This window comes from Rhinatrema bivittatum, unplaced genomic scaffold (genome assembly GCF_901001135.1).
Source record: "Rhinatrema bivittatum unplaced genomic scaffold, aRhiBiv1.1, whole genome shotgun sequence".
NCBI classification, from domain to species: Eukaryota; Metazoa; Chordata; class Amphibia; order Gymnophiona; family Rhinatrematidae; genus Rhinatrema; species Rhinatrema bivittatum.
In genome coordinates, this window is record NW_021820411.1 from 753,757 (window position 1) to 776,836 (window position 23,080).

The 23,080-nt window shown below is 46.4% G+C and overlaps 1 protein-coding gene across 2 annotated transcripts in view; it reads right to left on the reverse strand.

Moving 5' to 3' along the window:
* Positions 1 to 23,080, reverse strand: part of COL4A6 (collagen type IV alpha 6 chain) — a gene marked incomplete at its 5' end in the record, with an annotated part of 101,047 nt that overhangs the window by 51,300 nt on the left and 26,667 nt on the right. For both annotated transcript variants that reach the window (XM_029586039.1, XM_029586038.1), the window contains 4 exon segments: positions 1,026 to 1,097; positions 8,868 to 8,975; positions 9,997 to 10,104; positions 11,243 to 11,317. In XM_029586039.1, the coding sequence (XP_029441899.1) occupies positions 1,026 to 1,097; positions 8,868 to 8,975; positions 9,997 to 10,104; positions 11,243 to 11,317 (363 nt within the window).

A 23,080-nucleotide genomic window follows, 5' to 3' on the forward strand; every position in this document is an offset into this window, starting at 1 on the left:
CTACATTCCCTACAGATATGAGGAAGAACATTAAAAAAAAAAAAAATCAGAAACAAAAACATATATCTCAGTACAGAAAAGTAGGCTCATGCTTTGTGCCTCTGTTGTGAGAGGCTTACATCTTTGGCTGCACATCAAACATATTTTGTGATGCTTAACAAATCTTGGTAGATGTTTCATAGTATCATCAGTAATTAAAAGTGTAATTTGCATTGTTAAAATGAACATATTGCCCTAACTTTTTAATATTTGACTATTTTATGTTACTTGATTTTACTTCCTAGCTCCTCGTCTGTGCTTAACAAGAATTACATGCTCTTATTCGGAGGGGCATGCTGCACAATAAAACTGCACAGAGAGGCACATTCGCCGTTTTTAGAACTTTCACAATATCAATTTCTTTCTGACCCCCCCCCCCCTTGTCTTCGTTCAGTTTGCCACAGTTTATAAAGGAAACTTACCGAGGTTTATCCTTTTTTAAATAAATGAGGCATAAACTGAAAATGCTTGTAATGATATGATTATGTTGCTTTCCTCAGTAAACAGAACTAATGAAATTGTTGCCAAAAGCCAACAAATCATAGCTCTACTTGTGGTGGTGTTTTACTTGGGGGGTAAGAGGAGAGAGGTAAAGATCATCAAGTGTTCACAAAAGAGACTGAGTGGAGGTAGTGCACCCAGACCCCAGGATGGAAGGATTCCAACCATCATACAACACCACTTATGGGAGGGAAGCAGGGTTCAAAGGGAGCAGTGGTCGATGGCCCCCTACTGAGGCCTGTCACTGCTTTGGATGGGCTACAGAGGAAAGAGGTGGGGCCTAAATTAGGGATTATCTTATGCATGGAAGTCCATTGCACTGTAACCGGGAGCCCCAATCCCTCTTGTAATGGCAGCAAGTGGAGCTGTAACAGGTTCCAACTGGGTTGGAAGTTCAGGTGCAGAGGAAGGAACGGCTGATAAAATCAATACAGCCCATGCAATTATTTATTTTGCTTTAATCCTTTTATAAACTCTGACTTTACCTGGCGTTCCAGAGGACCCTTTCATGCCTGGCAAACCATGCAGTCCATCAAATCCGGGCATTCCAGGAAACCCTGGAAAACATGCATAAATGATCCTTATTTAACCACCCAGTAAAATGGTAGAAATGGGAAAAAGAAAAGTTTCCTGTTCTCTTGCAGATTGAACAACAGCCTCATAGCATGGGGCACAGCCTCACCAAAGGCTGTTTAGTGCCACATCTCCCCACAAGACCGCTGCTGGGAAGCATCTGAATGTTTTCAATTTATAGATGTCCTGTCCTACCAAAACAGGAAAACTTTGTATCCGTCTCCCTGCAGGAGAACGCAGGACACACCAGTGAAGGCTGCAAAGTGCAGAGCATGATTTGTGCATTATTTTTTGCTCTTAAAAAAAAAATCATATCCAGAAAAACAATATTATAAGCCACAATGCGCATACTTAAATTGCTGAGAACCCCCTGTGGATTTACCTGCTACCTGGATTTGCTTCTCTGTTATGTGGATTGCTTTTTGGGTTAGCACAGCCCTGGCTATGAAATTTCATAGACAGACTTTGGAGACATCTCAGTGAATGAACCACATCGCACAACAGCACAGCTCACAGTACCAAATGCACGGTTTAAGACAGATGGATCCCGAGGTTTCAGATACTGTGAGGCCGATATAGCAAGATATGTACTACTTATGGATCAGCCAGGGCCACCCAGCTGGAGTAGTCACTTAGCCAGACACGTTAGGGACAGGGAATGGGGAGAAGTTGAGTTAGTCAGATGAGTTAGCAGGTTATTTTATCCAGCTAACTCTGGTCAGGCCACAGGGTTGCCCTAAAGTTAGCCGGGTAAACATATCCACTGCTTCTGCCACACCGCTGAATATTCAGCGTTAATTAGCTATTACAGCCTCACAGCAACATGAAAAATTGGGCATCACAGGACTGCAAGCCATGTCCCTAATTCACTAGGAAGCACAAGGTAAAGGCAGGATTTTTCAGCACCCAGAGGCACAGCAAAAATCCAAATGCAAACCTAGTTTGCGTTATTGCACTTGAAGCTGTCTTGGCAATGGTTGGTGCTGCATGTTGTGCTGACTCAGATGCACCCTGGGATTTAAATGAACAGTCATAGAATCCTGTGACTTTTCTTAGTTTATAAATGCTATTAAATGAATGGAACACAAGATAGTCTTTGATCAGCTGAAAGTACTAGTTATGCAGTGAAGGATAGGAAAATTGGTTCTTACCAAATTTTCATTCCTGAAGTACCACAGATCAGTCCAGACAAATGGGTTTTGCATTCCTACCAGCAGATGGAGGCAGAGAACCAAGAGAGTGCCACCTTTAGTCCCTCAGTACTGACCTGTACCCAAGCCAAATTAGAGAGCAGCCTCCCTAACAATTGTCTAAATGAGGGGGACCACCAAACCTGAAAAGTTGGAACCCCCAGAACATGGCATAACCACAAACAATCCAAGGGTGAACAAAACAACCAGGCAATCCTTTGAAGGCTCTTTATATGTACAACCTGACAGTTCTTCCCAGAAAGTGTGACATAAGGTGGGCTTGCCGCAAAGTCTTGAGGAAAAATACACGGGGATGGGTCTCTTAACTGATCTGTGGTACTTCAGGAATGAAAATTAACAGGTAAGAACCAATTTTCCTTTCCTGTTTGTATCCCAGATCAGTCCAGACAAGTGAGATCTACCAAAGCAATCCTACACTGGGCAGGGTCCACGAAAGACCCCCATAAAACATACTTTCACCAAAAGACGCTTCACCTGGAGCTTGAACATCCAACCGATAATGGTGAGAAAGAGAGTATAAGGAAGATCACATCGCAGCTCTACAAATCTCCTGTAGCAAAACCAACTGATACTCAACCCATGAGGCCGCCTGTGCTCTAGTAGAGTGCACCTGCAAGCCCTCCAGAATTCTTCTACCTTTACAAATGTAGGCCGAAACAATAGTTTCCTTCAGCCAATGCACTATTGTGCCCTTGGAGGCCTTGCAACTCTTTTTTGCACCTTCAAACACCACAAACAAATGATCTGAATGCTGAAAACCGTTGGTGATCTTTAAATAGCGCAACAGCACCTGACGAACATCCAAGAAATGGAACTCCTTGGATTCTGGTGTCTCGGCCATCCAATTCGGGAAATCAGGAAACTCTTCTGCTGATTCAGATGAAAAAAAGAAACCACCTTAGGTAGGAATGAGGGAACAGTGTGCAACACCACCCCCTCATCGGTGGTTCTCAGAAAGGGTTCCCTATAGGACAAAGCCTGCAGCTCTGAAATCCTTTGAGCCAAACAAATCACCACCAGAAACACAAACTTCATAGTGAGGTCCTTCAATGATGCCTTCTTCAACGGCTCAAATGGAGGCCTACAAAGCACCCGCAAGACTAAGTTCAAAATCCATGCCAGATACCACATTCACACCAGTGGTCACAGATGCTTGACCCCCTTTAGAAACCTCACCACATGTGGATGTGAAGCCAACGACCTCCCTCGGACCTTACCTCTGAGACACCCCAAGGCTGCCACCTGAACCCGCAGGAAATTGTAAGCTAAGCCCTTGGAAAGGCCGTGTTGCAAGAAGGCCAAAATCTGTGGAATATCTACCTGCAATGGGTCAAGGCCTTCCTCTGCACACCAGTTGTCAAACATTCGCCACACTCAGGTATATGCCATAGACGTGGCTGGCCTCCTAGCAAAGTGGAAATCACTGGTTCCTTCAATCACAAACGCCTCCTCTCAAAAGCCAAGCCATGAGACAAAAGTGATCCGCTTGATCCAAGAAAATAGAACCTTGCCTTAACAGATCCTGCAAATGAGCCAATCTCAGGGGCCCATTCACTGCAAGCTGTACCAGATCCGAGAACCATGGGTGACGTGGCCACTCTGGAGCAATCAGTACCACCTGACCCAGATGTCTCAATGCATCTTAACACCCAGCCTATTAGAGGCCACAGAGGGAACACATACAGTAGGATCCCCATGGGCCAAGGAAGAACCAGAGCATCTATGCCCTTGGCTCCAACCTTTCGCCTGTGATTGAAGAACCTTGCCGCCTTGACATTGCTCCTAGACACCATCAGATCTAGACTTGAACTGCCCCAATGTGAATGGATAAGGCTGAAGTCTTCCATTGACATCTCCCATTCTCCCGAGTCCAGCTGTTGCTGGCTGAGATGGTCCACCTGCACATTGTCCACTCCTGACACATGAGAAGCGGCTATCCCCTTCAAATGCAGCTCCACCCAAACAAAAAGTTCCTGAGCTTCCTGGGCAACTAAGCAATTCTTTGTTCCCCCCTGCCGATTGATATATGCCACTGTAGTGGCACTGTCTGAAAAGAATCTGACCATCTCACCTTGGAGCAGTGGAAGGAACTCCACCAATGCCCTGCGAACTACCCTCATTTCCTAATGATTGATTGACCATGTTGCTTTCACTGGTGACCACAGACCTTGGCACTGACTGTCCCCGGAAGACCGCTCCCCACCCAATTCAGATTCTCCAGATCTACCTCCTTTTCGAAGTTGGGCCGACACAGCCACCACAAGAGACTGGACCTGGAGGTCCCCAGCAGTAGGAATAGTCAATGAAATTCCTCCAACAATGGACTCCACTGCAAAAGCAGCACCCTGTGCAGAGGATCATGTGGGCAAAAGCCTATGGCATCAAATCCAAGGTAGACGCCATTGACCCCAGCACCTGAAGATAATCCCAAGTCCTGGGGACTGGCATCCACAGCAACTGTCCCACCTGAGCTTGCAACTTCTGAATCCTCTTGGAGGTGAGAAAAGCTTTGCCAATATGAGTATCAAATCTCATTCCCAGGTATTCCAGCATCTGGTTAGGGCACAGGTGACTCTTTGCCCAAATTACCACCCAGCCCAAGGATTTTAACAGATCCAGCACCCTCAGAACTGACTGTTGACATTCTTCCTCTGATTTTCCTCGAATCAGCTAGTCAAGCTTGACAAACTGCCACTATAACAGTCCGCAACATTTCAATATGGAAATGGGGAACCCGCAGCGATACATTCACCTTCTGCAGATTGAAGATGGGATGAAAGGACCCCTCCTTTTCTGGAATGCCAAAATAAACTGAGTACCTTCAGTGACCGCATTCCATCATCGGAATCGGAACTATTGTGTCTAGCTCATGAAGGCGCCCAACGTAGTTCAAATCGCTTGTTGCCTTCCTCATGCATCCCTGATGGGGTGAGAAAATTCGAACACATAGCTGTCCCTTATTCCCTCTAGAACTCATTGATCCAAAGTAATTCTGATCCACTCCTTGTAAAACAGCGACAGACGGTGCCCAACCACCAATTCGAGAGAGTGGACACAACTGAGTTCATTGAGAAGCCTTACTGCCACCAGCTCCTTGGCCAGAGCTCTCTCTGGGAGTTCTATAGGCACCTCGAAAAGACTGTTGCTGTCTGGATCCCTGTTTCTGCCCACCATTGGTATAGAACCCTTAAGGGAATGAATACATCGTCCATCCTGAAACCAAGAATGAGGCGGAAGAGTTTTACAGGCAGACTTTCTATCCTCTGGCAGCTTATGACCCTTTGACTCTCCCAGCACCTTAATCAATTGTTCCAGGCCCTCCCTGAACAACAATGTTCCCTTGAAAGGGAGATTACAGAGCTGAGACTTAGACCACATATCAATTGACCAGTTTTGCACCCATGACAAACAGTGCGCAGAGACTGCCGCAACCATATTCCAGGCTGAAGTCTGGATCAGGTCATAAAGAGCATCCGCCACATAAGCAATCCCAGCCTCCACCTGGGCTGCCTGGCTATCCAAACCAGCATCAGCTGCGGACTTCTCCCGAGTCTTCTGGACCCAACGCAAACAAGCCCTCTGCAGGAGGCTACTACAGATCGCAGCTCAGAGATTCAAAGTTGAAACTTTGAATATCTACTTCAGGTGAATTTCCAGCTTATGGTCCTGCGCATCCTTTAATGCCACCGATCCCGCCAAGAAGGAAACCTTGCCTCCTTTCAGCTTATCCTCTGGCAATGTATGCCCCTTAGTCTCACAAAGATGCTTCACTAGCTCTTCCAAGTCCTCTCCAAATAAGAGCTTTCCCTTAAAGGAACTGCTCCCGAGCAAGACTTGGCGCAGACATCTGCCGACCAGTTCCTTAACCAAAGGAGATGCCTGGCCAAGACCACTGACCTCACCATTCTTGAAGAGGCTCTGACGAGCTTATTCAAGGCCTCCAGAAGGTCCACTTGTTTAGCCTCAGATGCAGACAACGACCTCGCAGCCTGCAAATGCTGAACCCAGTGCAGGCTAGTCTTCTGCATAAAGCTACTGCAAACGGCAGCCCGCATGCCTAACGCAGACACCTCAAAAATCTTTTTGAGATGAATTTCCAATTTTCTTTCCTGCATTTCCTTCAGTCTTCTGAACCAGCCACAGGTATGGTGGTCTCTTTAGTGACTGCTGACATTGACGCATCCACCTTTGGAATGGTCAGGAGCTCAAGCATGTCTTCAGGCAACGGGTACAATTTTGCCTTCATCCTGGCCAACTTTCAAGTCAGCTTCTGGAGTGTCCCCCTCCCGGACCACTAACTTTCCCACTGATTTGTGAAAAGGAAAAGCTTTCACTGGACCCCGCAAGCCATCCATGACTGGGTCCTTCCTTTCCCGATCAGATTACTCTTCAGGAACCTTGATCTCCCAATTCCTCCAGAACATGGGGAATCAGAGGCCATAGTTCCTCCTTGCGGAAGAGAAGAAGTATAGGATCGTCCCTTTCTGCAACAGGAACCTGGTCCAGCCCTACATCTGGCTCCACCACGTCCAGGCTGGTATCTGCAGCAACAGCAGCATCGGAAGAGATGGCTACCAGTGGGACTACTTCCTTTAAGTCCCCAGAGCCTTCATCCGGACTAACTGGACGTGCCCCCATGCCTAGGATCCTCTGACTACCTAGGAGCCTTCTCCCTTGAAACCCTAAGTCTTTTCCCAAGCCAAGGTCCAAGAGGCTGAACTGACTGCCACCTTGTTTTCCTGGCCAAATCCGCTTTATGCATAAGCAGCCAAACAGACGAAAACACTGAGGAATCCTCAGAATCGTCTCATAGGAGGTACCCCTCCTCATCAAAATTAGCCTCTTGTCTGCCAAAGGGGCTTTGTATTGCCAGGGACAAAGATGGGGGAGGAATTCTCTGACACCCCCCCATAGGCTCTGAAGCGTCCCCTGCCGAATCAAAGATGGCCACTGTTCCCGCTCCTGGTGGGAGGATGTTCGTAGCCTTCTGATGCGTGTTTTGTCTCTGAGACGCTGCAGTTGCTTGCCCCGAGCCGCTGACTTCTCCAGAGAGGCATCGGGAGCAGAGGCCAGAGCACGAAAGTCGCGCGCATGCATGACCGTATGAGCGGCAGGCACTGCCACGCGCCATTCCCCTGAAACTTATAGTCAGCTGAGCCGCAGCGTTCGTGTAGGCCTAACCACATGGCTCAACAACACTGCCACCCAAGAACTCCAAACAACTGACCGGAATGCCTCCCGCAGGTTCTGCGGCTGCTAGAACCCCGCGCCACTCTGCCTGCCGCGGCTGCTAGAACCCCGCGCCACTCTGCCTGCCGCGGCTGCTGGAACCCCGCCACTCTGCCTGCCGCGGCTGCTGGAACCCCGCGCCACTCTGCCTGCCGCGGCTGCTGGAACCCCGCGCCACTCTGCCTGCCGCGGCTGCTGGAACCCCGCGCCACTCTGCCTGCCGCGGCTGCTGGAACCCCGCGCCACTCTGCCTGCCGCGGCTGCTGGAACCCCGCGCCACTCTGCCTGCCGCGGCTGCTGGAACCCCGCCACTCTGCCTGCCGCGGCTGCTGGAACCCCGCCACTCTGCCTGCCGCGGCTGCTAGAACCCCGCCACTCTGCCTGCCGCGGCTGCTAGAACCCCGCCACTCTGCCTGCCGCGGCTGCTAGAACCCCGCCACTCTGCCTGCCGCGGCTGCTGGAACCCCGCCACTCTGCCTGCCGCGGCTGCTGGAACCCCGCCACTCTGCCTGCCGCGGCTGCTAGAACCCCGCGCCACTCTGCCTGCCACGGCTGCTGGAACCCCGCCACTCTGCCTGCCACGGCTGCTGGAACCCCGCCACTCTGCCTGCCACTGCTCTGCCGCACTGAACTCTCCCTTTTTTTTTTATAAACACATAAATCTTATTTTATATATATATTTTTTTCAGATTAAAAAAGAGTTCAAGAAAAGGATACTTCCCTGTGTGGCTGAACTGCTGCTGAAAGTCAGGAGGTCTCCTGGAGGGGGACTGGCACCAGCAGTTGTTCATCCCAGGGGGTGAAAGGACCGAGCCATACCAAGAGTCCCCAACCCCCTGCTTGTCCGCCTCAGCACCAGGCGGGATAGCCCCCACCAGGGCCTAGCTACTTCCTGGGAGGAATCCTCCGATTCTAAGATCTGTCTTTTTTTTGTTTAGACTGCAGGATTTGCACCTCTACCATCTGCTGGAGACAGAGAAATACAATACTGAGGGGCTGCAGGTGGCACAGCAGGTTATGTGGCAGTGTCAGTAAAACTTTCTCTGTCTCCATCTGTTGGAAGGGAGGCAAAACCCAGGAGTCCTGGACTGATCTGGGTATGAACAGGAAATAGAGGATACCCAGTGGCAAGAGGATGATAATGAAGCAGTAATTGCAACCCTAAACAACAGGGGGACGATTGCGTTACACTTCTAAGAAAGCATTGGGGAGACCTGCACAAATCAGCAGTGGTACAAGAGCATTGGGCCTACAAAAACGCTGCACAGAGGGAGCATGGTTAGAAGCCAATGAGCACGGGGAGGAACAGCATACCTTTGACCCCTGCTGGACCAGGTGCTCCAAGGAGTCCTGGCGGTCCGGGAAGCCCCTTTGACCCTGGCAAACCAGGGTTTCCCCTCAGACCAGGAAGTCCAGTGTTTCCTAAAACAAAGAAGACAGAATGTTGTGCATTAAATAAAGTCCATCCCGTGGATTTCATCAGTTAAAGAAAACAAATCCACTATTTCATCTGAAGTGCAAGTCACTTGGGCTTATGATACATTATTCATACTTCAGGGCAAGATCAGTTAAAGGTTTCACCGATATCCAGTTAGACCAGTAAGGAAGCACAGTTCCTACATCATTTTATGCTTTTAAATAGCTTGGGGAAAATAATGGAAATCAAAACGTGTGTATCAAAAAGAGGTTTTGTATCAACTTCCTACATATTTTAAGAAACTGCTAAATGCTATAGATCTCATGCAGAAGTGCAGTGCTTTCCGCTAAAAAGCTGAAAACGCGTTTGCATGCTGCTCATGAAACTCAAACACACACATTTTCCCCCCAAAGTCATCACCAATAAAGGGTATCTCAGAACCATTTACCATCACATGGCACAGCAAACTACATCAATCAAGAACAAGTCAAGCTGCAAGGAACGCTGGTAAAGGGGAAATGAGATGAGTCTGTAGACAAGCATGAAGAGAGATGGGGAGGCAAGGCGACACTCGCAGGCTGGCTGGGCCACCTTTACACCTGGAGAATAAGAGTCAAGCAGCACTCAACTAGGACCCTTCAAAAGGGCTCATTCTGTATAGGCAAGAACATTCCCATTTCACTATTAAACCACTGCCCTGTCCAATCTGAATGTGCAGATGATGCTGATGTCGTGCCTTTTTTGTTGATACTGGGAGGAATAATCTTTTTATCCAGCGTTCCACATACACTGCACTTGCACTTCTAATGTTCACAAGTATTTTAGTGAACACAAGAGGATCGCCCCCTTCACCACCACCAGCCACCTGGTCACGTTCACAGAGGGATATTCAAAAGCAGCGCTGCTGTTCACCAATGTCTGGAAATGTATTTTAGTGGCAGCAATCAAGGAGAGAAGATATCGCAGCCCCTTTCGTGGCTCATGCTACAGAAACTTTCTGCTGTGAGGCATCAAACGTGTTCTTACCTAGTGGTCCCGGCCGTCCAAAATCTCCTGGGGCACCTTTAGGAGCTGAGATGCCAGGGGTTCCCGAGGGGCCTGGATCACCCAGTGGCCCACTGAATCCTCTGCCACCTGAACAAAAATATTGCAAGAGGTTGCAATCAGGCTACTTGTCTTTGTCAGGATTACTTCCACTGGACCCACAGAAAGGCATCCTCCATTGCCACTGAAAGCAGGAACCCACAGCACCACGGCAACTGCCCTGGGATCAGAATTGCTGATATCAGTGCTGCCCTGTTCTGGGAACGGAAATCAAAGACACTACTGCCCTGTTTATTAGAACCAACTGTCCCGATATAAAGACTAGGCCCTTCCTGCCCTCTTGCATGGCTGTGGGGGATTAAAGCTATGTGCCAACAGATAAACCCTCTGCTTTAAAAGGGGAGGGACTGGGGCAGAGTCTGGGGTGAGATTCCCGAAAAAGTGGGCTGGCTTCTCACCTTGCAAAGCCATAACGCACAATATCGCACAGTTTTAACGCCAAAAACAACTACTCCTTTTTCAATCACGTTAAGCTGTGTGTTTTGGGATTTTTTTTCCCACAAATTCCATTTTGGGCATTTTTAGAGAGAGAAAGAGAGGGGGTGGCATCATAGCAAGCAGTTATTTAGGCTACAATGGGAGGCCCATGTAGTAACGCCAGGTGAGGTTGAGGTAGTAGCGTAGGGGTTAGGGGCCACTTTGATATGCAGACTGAGACTGGACTGGCTACCTGGGTAACCTCTCTCTCTTTTTGCAGCTAGGAAAATGCAATTAGCGCTATGTGTGCTAACTTTGGACTTCGCATAGGTATTACTGCAATGTGTGAAAAAAACGCACTTTGCGGTAATTCCTGTGCGAAGCATTAACGTAGCACACGTTGCAATAATTGGGAATTAACATACCGCATTTCGACTGCATGCGATATTTACAGCAATTTGATAAATCCGGCTATAAGTGAGAGGCAGGACAAGAATATGCCAAGGTAGAGCCATTTATCCATTAACTTAGCCAGATAAACCCCAACATTCAGTGGTCTTCAGCTTAGATAGCCGGCTACGTGCATCTGTCCTACAGTGACATCTGGATGGTGACCGAATATCAACTACTTTGAAGCGCACAATCTAACTTCCAGGGCAATGAAATTACAACATCTCAGTGACTTGTTCACCAGATGCAAATATCGTAGGTAACCTCCTCCTCCTCCTCCTCCACAGGGGAGTGTGATTACCTGCAATTCCAGGCGCCCCGCGCTCTCCTTTTACTCCAGGAGGACCGGGCAGCCGTGCAGAGTCCCCTCGATCACCTGGGAACACAAGAATAATAGAATAAATTGTCAAATATATAGACCAGGCTGAATCAAATTCCCAGTACCAAAACCAGCATTCAGGCACATGGTACGGGGAAAAGTGCTCTTCAATCCAGTGCAATAAAACGCTCTGGGGCAGATGCAAACCTTTGCTCTGGGATATTTGTGACTGATAAGTCTGGAGCAATTTTTCCACAGGGCTCTAGCATTGAAATTAGTTTATGGCAAAAAAAGATCTGGAGGCCAATACTGAAAAACCCCAGGGAGGCTGAATACCTGTAGGATTGCAAGCTCATTTTCAAAAGGAAAACTGCTGGCAGAATATTCCTTCACAAAGGTGGCCAGTGTGTGGATCGCAGGTAGAATCGCCCGCACGCTTTTGCGCCTTTGTGGAATTAGGCAGGAAGATTCGTACAGGAAATGAGATACAGAGATTGACGATACAATCTTTGAGTTTAATTTCCTCCATCTGACCTGGCTCCGCCCATTATTTTGGGTGGGTAAAAGGATGCATGCTGGGAACTTGTGTAAACTTGTACCCACAGGGCAGTGATTGGAGGTTGGGGGGAGAGGAATATTCAGCCCACGAGTTTACCCCTGTAAATCATTTTGATTACTGCACCCTTGACTAGACATCCTTTATAGAGTCTCGAGTCTCAATTACTGCACCCTTGACTAGACATCCTTTATAGAGTCTCGAGTCTCGATTACTGCACCCTTGACTAGACATCCTTTATAGAGTCTCGAGTCTCGATTACTGCACCCTTGACTAGACATCCTTTATAGAGTCTCGAGTCTCGATTACTGCACCCTTGACTAGACATCCTTTATAGAGTCTCGAGTCTCGATTACTGCACCCTTGACTAGACATCCTTTATAGAGTCTCGAGTCTCAATTACTGCACCCTTGACTAGACATCCTTTATAGAGTCTCGAGTACTGCACCCTTGACTAGACATCCTTTATACAGTCTCGAGTCTCAATTACTGCACCCTTGACTAGACATCCTTTATACAGTCTCGAGTCTCAATTACTGCACCCTTGACTAGACATCCTTTATAGAGTCTCGAGTCTCGATTACTGCACCCTTGACTAGACATCCTTTATACAGTCTCGAGTCTCAATTACTGCACCCTTGACTAGACATCCTTTATACAGTCTTGAGAGCTCACACTTGGTAAGGATTTCTGCACCAGGAATAATCTATCAATGGAGTTCCCTGGCCAGGAAAACCATAGTTAAGTTATCCACCCTTACAATGTCCAATAATTAGGCCCAGTCTTCACAGAAAGTGGGGTGGGTGCAAAAATAGTTACAGAATTCAAGAAAGCCTGAGATAAGATCAGAGGATCCTTAGCTGTGGGAAAGCAAAATTAGGGCCTATAGTAAAATTGGGCCTTGCAGTCTTTATCTGCCAGGACAGTTATATATAAGGGGTAATTAAATCTAACCGAGAACCTTTACAGCGGTGGGGAGCTCATGGTGAGTGACAGGACGGTTCTTACCCCAAAGGGTGGGGAGATAAAACTTGATTCCACGAAACACTGGGAGGACTTCTGCAGAAGACTTCTAAGAACTTTGAAGAAGTATGGGGAGTTGGGTAGCAATGGGAGCCAGGAATTATGGCCGAACTTGGGGTTCCAGTTTGGGGGTCGAACAAGAGAAGGATCTCTTCTGCAAGTAGCACAGGTTAACCCAGGAACTTCTAACCACCAGAAAAACGTGCATCCAAACTGGACGCACGTTTTTTGAACACGCGCACATCCGCCTCTCCTGGGGGCTCGATGCAATAGGCAAATGAGCTGCCGCACTAAAGGGACGCGCAATGGGTAATTTGTGCATCCCTAGCGCTCTGCACCGGGCACCCAGGAGACGTGGCTGTGTGCCCACAACAGCCTGGCCAGAGCTCGCTCCCCATCCCCAGCAGGTCATGTGACAGTGCATGGACCAATCAGCAGTAAGTGAAGGAATAAATAAATTAATATTAAATCCCCGGCACTTACTATTAATTTATCCCCTCCTTCACTTACTGCTGGGCAGGGGTTCCAATTGGGCGAGACCTTGGGGATGCTGCTTTCTGTGGTTCCCCCTATGAGGACCAACAAAAATTAGGGATATAACTAGTATACACTCTAGATAAAAATTAACTAGCTATGTGAATCAGCATGGACTGCTCAGAAACTGCTCAGAAACCTGCAACATAAAGAGAAGCAGCAGGACCACGTGGTGAGTGATACTGCTCCCACCCCCAGCCCAGCACTGTTTTCAGGCGTTTAAATTACAGATGCTTCCCTGGGCGTCCCTCTTTCTGCCAGGATCCTTTCTCAGTCTCTGTCCTCCTCCACTGCAGGGGCTCGTGCAGTCTGCACAGCTCAGTCGGGGCAAGAGCCCGCTCACCCCTCCCTTCTGTGAGCCAGCAGTGAACAGTGAACCGGGAAATTAAGAGAAAAAAAGGGACAAGAGGGCTCAGAAACCTGCAAAATAAAGAGAAGCAGCAGGACCACGTGGTGAGTGATACTGCTCCCACCCCCAACCCAGCCGTCTAGCCCAGCACTGTTTTCAGGCCCTTAAATTGCAGACGCTCCCTGGGGCGTCGCGCACCAGGCGTCGCGCACCCGAAGGAGCGCAACCTAAGGGGCCTGCCCCTTAGTGCGCTCCTTTGTGAGCCTTTGTGAGGATTCAGACGAAAGGCCCTCCTTTCGCTACACTACCCCACCACAACAGTGCTACTCGCCCCTTCATGCAGACCCAAGTGGAGACTCTGCCTCTAGTAAGGCTCAACTTTTGCTTCGCCTCCATTATTGCTTATTCTGCCCTCTTCTACCACAACCTGGTGGTTCAAACATTCTGAGAAGCCTCAGAGCTCCACCAGCTATCATAGCCACAGGCTCCTCCCTTTCGAGCCCCACTCGATCTACCAGCACTGCCCGTAGTTCCAGTAGCCAACATGCAATCCTTCAACATTCCTATCTTCTACAACCGTCTGAGGAGACTCCCTAAGCCCTACCCACATTCACGCAACCGACAACAGAGGATCATCCCCATCTGTATAACGCCTTGCACACAACTACTAGGCCTGGCACTTTTCTCACTGACTTTATTCAATGCTCAGTCCATCTCTAAAAAATCACACATCCTCAACGACCTCCTAAATGATACTAAACCAGACATCTGTGCTATCACAGAAACCTGGTTAAAAACTACAGATACAGTACTTCTAAATCAGCTACCTACCCAGGCTTATGACCTACTGTCTATTCCCAGGATCAAAAAAAGAGGAGGAGGGCTGCTCCTAGCTGCCAAAAAAGGATTAGGCCTGACCCTACAAGCCACAATTACAACAGCCAACCTCGAATTTGCCCTCTTCAAATCAAAATACCTTCTAATCGGATTGATTTACGTTCCCCCAGGAATTCTCGAGGCAGACCCATCCCCCATCATTGAACTAGCCGCCAAACATCTTAATGCAGGAAAACCAGCGATCCTCATGGGAGACTTCAACCTGCACGTGGATGTCCTACCTCGCTCCACCAACTGCGAAACCCTACTCTCCTCCCTCGGCCACATGGGGTTCAGGCAAATTGTCAACGAACCCACCCACAAGGCAGGTCACACGTTAGACCTCATTTTCTTAAATGAAGGAATATCATCCGTTAACAATCCATCATGCCTACAGGTCCCTTGGACGGACCACCGAATCATCTCCACGGCTCTAGAGATCATGGAACACCCTCCCCAAACTACACATGCAACCTCAGTCGCCATCAGAAAACCCTGTACTGGAGAAATCCTCAGCTCTCATTTATCCAAAGAACTAGCTCAATTAAACCTCTCAGACGTCAACACTGCCACTACCTCATGGACCAACATCACCAATAGGGTGGCTGATCAAGTATGCCCCATGACCACGAAATTGTTCCATCCTGAAAAGGACAACAGGAAACCCTGGTTCACGCCGGAGTTGAAGTCGCTCAAACAAGAGCTCAGATGTAAGGAACACAGGTGGCGAAAAAACCCGTCCACTATTACCCTCTTGGCTTATAAATGTTGCCTAAACTCTTACAGAAACATCATCAATATAACCAAGAAAGAATTCTTCTCAAAAACGATCCACCACTTTATCTTCGACTCTAGAGCTCTGTTTTCCTATGTGTCAGCCCTCACTAAACCAACTACCCCTCTTATACCAGACACACAAGCATCCAACAAAGCCAACGAACTGGCGGTCTACTTTGAGAAAAAAATAGACACCCTCCTCGCTCCTCTCAAGGTGCCCTCTCCTCAACCGAACTACCCTCCCACTACCAGCACACAACACTCTCACCCAACCCACATGCAATACAAAGCAACTACAGCTTCGATGGCTTCCCTTGAGCAGACGTCCGCCTTAGAAATTGAAAACATCCTTAGGAAGATGAAGCCCTCATCCCACCCACTTGACCACATCCCATCCAATCTACTGTTCTCCATTCCTAACATCATCGCTAAACCGATAGCAGACATCATAAACTGCTCGCTCTCCCAAGGTCAAGTCCCTGACCAACTCAAGCTTGCTATTCTCAAGCCTCTCCTTAAAAAACCTAACCTTCCACCCACTGACCCAGCTAACTTCAGACCAATTGCCAACCTCCCAATGATTGCAAAAATCATGGAGAAGGTAGTAAACAGACAACTATCCGAATTCCTAGAAGAGAATGACATTCTAACCTCCAATCAATTCGGATTTCAAAAGTCACTGAACACTGAATCTCTACTAGCCTCGCTTTCTGATAACATCCTCATCAACCTGGAAAATGGTCAACCTTTCCTTCTCGTCTTACTGGACCTCTCCTCAGCGTTCGACACTGTGAACCATTCCTGCCTCATTCAGCATCTAGCAGATATTGGTATAACAGGTTCAGCGCTCAACTGGTTCAAATCTTTCCTTGAAAACAGACAATACAAGGTCAGGATTAACAACAAAGAATCACTCCCTATCAGATCAAAGCTGGGGGTACCTCAAGGATCATCCCTTTCACCAACACTATTCAATATTCATCTCCTTCCACTCTGCCATCTACTATCTAACCTCAAGCTAACACACTTCCTTTACGCGGATGACATTCAGATCCTCATCCCGATAATGGAATCCCTCCACAAAACGTGGTCTTACTGGAACAGCTGCCTTTCGGAAATCAAAAACATGCTAACAAGCCTCAACCTCGTGCTAAATACTAGCAAAACTGAAATCCTCATAATAGCTCCAGACAAGTGCTCTCTATTCAACCCAACTAGTTCCACCCAACTCTCCTTCACATCAATCGACCACACACCACAAGTAAGAGATCTTGGTGTACTTCTGGACAACCAACTCAACTTCACCAAATTCATAAACAATACTACCAAAGACTGCTTCTTCAAATTGCAAGTCTTAAAAAAATTAAAACCTCTTCTACACTTCCAAGACTTCCGCTTGGTACTACAATCTATCATCCTCCCTAAACTGGACTATTGCAACTCACTCCTCCTGGGCCTGCCAGCCAACACCATCAAACCACTTCAGATGGTCCAGAACGCGACAGCCAGAATTCTCACTAACACCAAAAAATGGGATCACATCACCCCTATCCTCCAAAATCTTCACTGGCTGCCCATAAAATTTAGGATACAATTTAAATCCCTCAAGATGATTCACAAGGCTCTTCACAACATCTCCCCCCTCAACCTATCCTTCCAACTACAGCAACACGTCTCCAATAGACCAATCAGAAGTGCATACCAGAACATGCTTCACACCCAGCCAACAAAAACCTCATTGAGGAAACGAGCTCTGTCCACTGCAGGTCCCCATCTTTGGAACCTGCTCCCACCGGACCTCCGCCAAGAACCATGCCTTCCGACATTCAAAAAGAAGCTAAAGACTTGGCTATTCACTCAAGCTTTCCCTGAGAGCTAAAATCTGGTGACGCGACAGACGATATACCTACCTCTGTACATATGTTCCTGATTTATGGTTCCTGATTTATGGTTCACAGTTACATTTAATTGAGTTTATGAAAGTTCTCTTTTAATAGTTTTCCTGTATACTTGTGTTAATTTATTCTGCCTTGAGGCGACTATTTTAATGTATTTCCGCCCTGGAGGCGACTGTTCAGTTCCTTGTAAACTGGTGCGATATGTATTCTTTACAGGAACATCGGTATATAAAAATTAAAAATAAATAAATAAATAAATGATTGATGATTAAGTACTGTGACAATAATTTCTATATAGAGATAAGACCTCAGTGTTGGCAGGAGATCTGAATTAACAGAAACTTCATATGGCCAATTGGTCCAATCATCGGTCTTATGTTCTCTAATTTTAGTTTTAAATACAAATTATTTTATTGTGTATAATTTTAACTTTTATTACAAACTTCCATTTTAATTTATTTTTGTTTTTGTTTTTAAATTTTAGTTTTTAAAATTGGATACATATCCATAGGCAGTTATTTGACAACACTGAATTTCAATTTGTTTACTATTCTAAAAATCGTTTTAATCAAACTTAGTTTGTTTTCTATTTCATTGAAAGATTTTGCTGCTAAGTTGAGTTTTTAATAATGCTACAATTCTAGCTATATGCAAAAATGATGTTACAATATTACTTTGATTTCTTGGATGATCATGAAGCAATTATTTTTGTAGCTTTTTGTAACTGATTTAAAGACATTAAGTAACAAATTGTTCACAAAGTTAAACAGACGGCTGTGCTGCTTAATTGGACCCAATCGTCTCAAAGGAATTTCATTTTGTTACTCTTCAGCAACTGTGTAACATTTTGTTGAACTGAAATATCTCAATGTGAATAAAGCACAGTATTAGCTGGTGGAATTTTTGCCAGACTAATCCAATGGCATAGTATCTCAAAAACGATATAAAATTCTCTGCAGCCAGGCTTATGATACAGACTTTAACAATCGCATTTCAGTCTCATGTTTTGAAAATCGGACGAACGGTATGAATCACCTCGTCTCTCATGTAATTTAGAATCCCGACAGATTTGGAAACGGCAGAACACTTATCTGAATTCTTGATGATCTCATGCATTTAGGATTTTTCATCGCTCTGCTCTGCCGTGACTTGGACCCGGAGGGTCCAAGTCACGGCAGAGCACGGCATGATTCTGCTTCCTGTGGTTCCTCCTACTTAGTATCGCGACGATATTAATAGGAGGAATCACAGAAAATAGGATTTTTTTGGGGTTTTTTTTTTGTGAACCCTTGAGTGTGAAATGCTTTAACGCCAGCTCCTGGGTAGGCATTAAATTTGCCGTGTTAAAATGGGAGCCTTGGCTGTGCAGCAATTTTTGCATCGTGGGGTAATAGTTAATAGCCGCATCTACATGGAATTTGCATGTCATGAGCGCTATCAGTTATGCGCTTGATTGGACGCGTGTTTTGGATGCGCTAATCCCCGTATTGCATTGGTGATTATTTTAGTGCAAACAATAGAGTGTTACCTGGTGCGCTAGCCTGAGCGCCCTATATTTATTTATATTTTTATATTCCGCTTTTCGGGTAGGGAAATGGACTGATTCAAATGAAATTCTGAAACTTCTTTTGGCAAAAAGGAGTGCATAGTCTGAAGTTGAACCGCGCCCAGAGTCATACAGAGAAAAGGCTCATGGCAGGAAAAACAGATTGCTACCAGAAAAACTGTCTTCAAGGTAAGCAGCTGCAAGGAAAAATTACACAGCAGTCCAAAAGTTGGTCCTGCCAAGAACTAGAGTCCCACACAGGCATCGGAAGCCGCAATGGGGGCAAAGATGCTTAACTCCCTGCAAGAAATGGGACATGTCTGGATGGGAAGGCAAAGGCCCTCCATTGACTCTCCCCCTATAAAAAGCCAGGGCGCAGCTTGAACCTTCAAGGTGTTAAGAGCCAAACCCTTAAGCAAGCCGTCATGTAAAAACTCCAAGATCAAATGAATATCCACTTTGATCAGTTGAGTACCTCGCTTAGATCACCAAGTCGCAAAGACCCTCCAAACTCTAACATAGGCTAGAGAAGTAGAAAATTTCTGGGCGCAAAGTAGAGTGGAATCTACAGCACTTCAACGACCGAGTGCTTTCAATGGCCAAACTGTAAGAAAGAATTGACCCGGATCCTTGTATAGAATGGGCCCCTGACGTTACAGAGCCGTCCAAGACATTAGCCGGAGGGGACTGCCTACAAGAAGTCTCTGGAGATAGAAACATAGAAATGAAGGCAGAAGAAGACCAAAAGGCCCATCCAGTCTGCCCAGCAAGCTTTCACACTTATTTTATTTTCTCATACTTACTTGTTACTCTGACCGCTGAAGTCAGGGCCCTTATTAGTAACTTTTTGGTTCTAGTTTTCCACCCCCGCCATTGATGTAGCGATCAGTGCTGGAGCTGCATCTAAGTGAAGTATCTAGCTTAATTGGTTAGGGGTAGTAACTGCCGCAATAAGCAAGCTACTCCTATGCTTATTGTTTACCCAGCCTGTGCAATTCAGTCCTCGTTGGTTGTTGTCTGAATATACATCCTCTTTTATTTATTCTCCCCCTCCGTTGAAGCAGTGAACTGCACTGGATATGTATTCCAAGTGAAGTATCAGGCTTAATTGATTCGGGGTAGTAACCGCCATAACAAGCAAGCTACACCCATGCTTATTTGTTTACCCAGACTATGTAATTCAGTTCTTGGTGGTTGTTGCCTGAATATGCTATGCTATGCTGGATATGCATTGAAAGTGAAGTATCAATCTTATTTGGTTTGGGGTAGTAACTGCCATAACAAGCAAGCTACTCCCCGCTTTTTTGTGAATGCAAATCCTTTTTTCCATATTTCCTCTTTCCGTTGAAGCATAGAGCAATGTTGGAGTTGCATTAACAGTGAGTATGTTTATCGAATAAGGGTATTAATCTCCAGGTAGCAGCTGTCATTCCCGCAAGCCACCCCCATGCCTCTTCTCTTCATTCACATCCTCTAGACTTTATGGATCCACAGTGTTTATCCCACGCCCCCTTTGAAATCCTTCAGAGTTTTGATCTTTACCACTTCCTCCGGAAGGGCATTCCAGGCATCCACCACCCTCTCCGTGAAGAAATACTTCCTGACATTGGTTCTGAGTCTTCCTCCCTGGAGCTTCAAATCGTGACCCCTGGTTCTGATTTTTTTCCAACGGAAAAGGTTTGTCATTATCTTTGGATCGTTAAAGCCTTTCAAGCATCTGAAAGTCTGTATCATATCACCTCTGCTCCTCCTTTCCTCCAGTGTGTACATATTTAGATTCTTCAATCTCTCCTCATAAGTCATTCGATGAAGACCCTCCACCTTTTTGGTCTCCCTTTTCTGGACCGCCTCCATCTTTGTCTCTGTCTCTTTGGAGATACGGTCTCCAGAACTGAGCACAGTACTCCAGGTGAGGCCTCACCAAGGACCTGTACAAGGGGATCATCACTTCCCTTTTCTTACTCGATATTCCTCTTTCTATGCAGTCCAGCATTCTTCTGGCTTTAGCTATTGCCTTGTCACATTGTTTCGCCGACTTCAAGCCCAATCCGAAGCCACTAAAAGGACTGTGTTGGTTTGACTTGAAATCTCCTGGACCAACCTGCATACAGAAGGGCACCTCATGACCACTCCTGAACAAGAGCGTCGATGCCCATCACTTTTGGGTCCCGCCTGTGACTGAAGAAGTGTTGAACCTTTATGTTGCTGAAGGTCACCAACCAGTGTAGATCTGGTAGGCCCCAGCAGTTCACCAGGAGCTGAAAGGCCTCATCTGCCAGTTCCCATTCTCCTGGACCCAAGTTTCCCCTGCTGAGGAAATCGGCTATTGTCCTTTCTGGCAACGTGAGAGGCGGATATGCTTAGGAGAAGCTGTTCCGCCCACACCATATGCGTTTCTATCTCCTCAGACACCTGTTGATGCTTGGTTACAGTGGCGTAGCCAGAACTGATTTTTTGGGTGGGCACAAGGTTAACATGGGTGGGCTGTAGGCCTGCAGGTCTGAGTCCTGCTAGTTGTATTCTCAGTGATAAACAATGCCATATACTGCACCCTACAATGGCTTTCTAAGTAGTTTGCAACAGCCATTAGGCATCATGCATGACACTTTAAAACATTTTACCTCAACTATTTCGAGTACTTACCAGCATTAAAAAGTCCTTATTAATCTGTATTAATTTATTTTATATTTATTGCAGTTTATAAATGCACGAGTATATCATGGAAAAAGCAAAGAAAACAAACATCCAATCAATCATGTAATAAAACAAAAATCAATGTATTCTTTTGTGAATCCTCTTTGCAGAAAGACAGAAATCCTAACTACAATAAAATATCATTAATCACTAGAACAGGTGCAGAGCAGAGCTAGGACAATTCACATTACAGCCAACATGAAAATAAATATTCAAATTCCGGTGTTACCTCAGCAAAAAATATCCCTTCACTGCTATTTTGTGAAGTAACAAACTCCTGCAAAAAAAGAGATCTAGAATCTTGTCATACCATACAGTCACAGCACTGACGCTCAGGATTCAAATAACAGCAACGCAAATACTACACCAAACCCTAGGACAATAGTACATCACCTACTGAAATAATCCGAACCAAATAAGCCTGATACTTCACTTTCAATGCACAGCCAGCATAGCTCTCTGCTTCAACGGCAGGGGAGAAAGTTTGACACTTCATGCATATCCAGCATAGCTCTCTGCTTCAATGGCAGGGGAGCAAGACTGATACTTCACTTTCAATGCATAGCCAGCATGGCTCTCTGCTTCAATGGCAGGGGGGAAATGAAGAAAGGTGGATCTATATTCAGGCAACAATCAACAAGGACTGAATTACATAGTCTGGGTAAACAAATAAGCATGGGTGTAGCTTGCTTATTGCGGTGGTTAATACCCCTAACTAATTAAGCTATTTCACTTAGATGCAGTTCCAACACTGCTCTCTACATTAATGGTGGGGGTGGAAAGGAAATAGAATAAAAAAGGTTACTAAGAGCCAAGAGAAACAGTTAAGTATGTGAGAGAAAAAAAAAGTGTGAAAGCTTGCTGGACAGACTGGTTGGGCCATTTGGTCTTCTTCTGCCGTCATTTCTATGCTTCTATATATGTTTCTATATAACAGAACAAGCTGGACTGCTACAGAGAAACTATATGCGAGCAGAATTCATCCCGACAAAATCAGGAGGAGGCATATCTCCCTCTTAAAGAAAGCTCCAGCTGAATGGCCCTGATGTGGCATGCAGCACAAATAGATAGGCGCTTAGGCTTTTTCACTCTAGGCACCATGGCTATAAGCATGCAGACCGATAAAGGCTTGCACCTAGATTACCCGCCCGTATAAGTCGTGCCCAAAATGGATACACAAAAAATGTGTGTCCATGCTCACGTGCCTAGGCCGCTCATTCAACTGGATGCCCAGTACTGATGTCTATGCTGGACGCACAAGATGGGAGAAGCCTGGGGACAGGGCCTAGCCAAAACAGCTGCTCAACCTGCCATGCCTGCACTGCCTCCTCACCGGAACTCTCCAGAGACGTGAGCGGGTCAGCTGAATGCCAAGGAAACAGACCCTTCTCCTGCTTTCTTCCTTTTCACTGTTTGTTTGTTTTTTTAATGTAAAAAACTTTTACCTGAGCTCAGCCCTCCCTGGTGGACAGCAAGAATAAGCCTTCACCATTGAGCCTCTCTCGGCCTGCAACCGCTAATTCAAATTTAGGTCCATACTGAAGGAAGGACCGCATGGTATCACCTC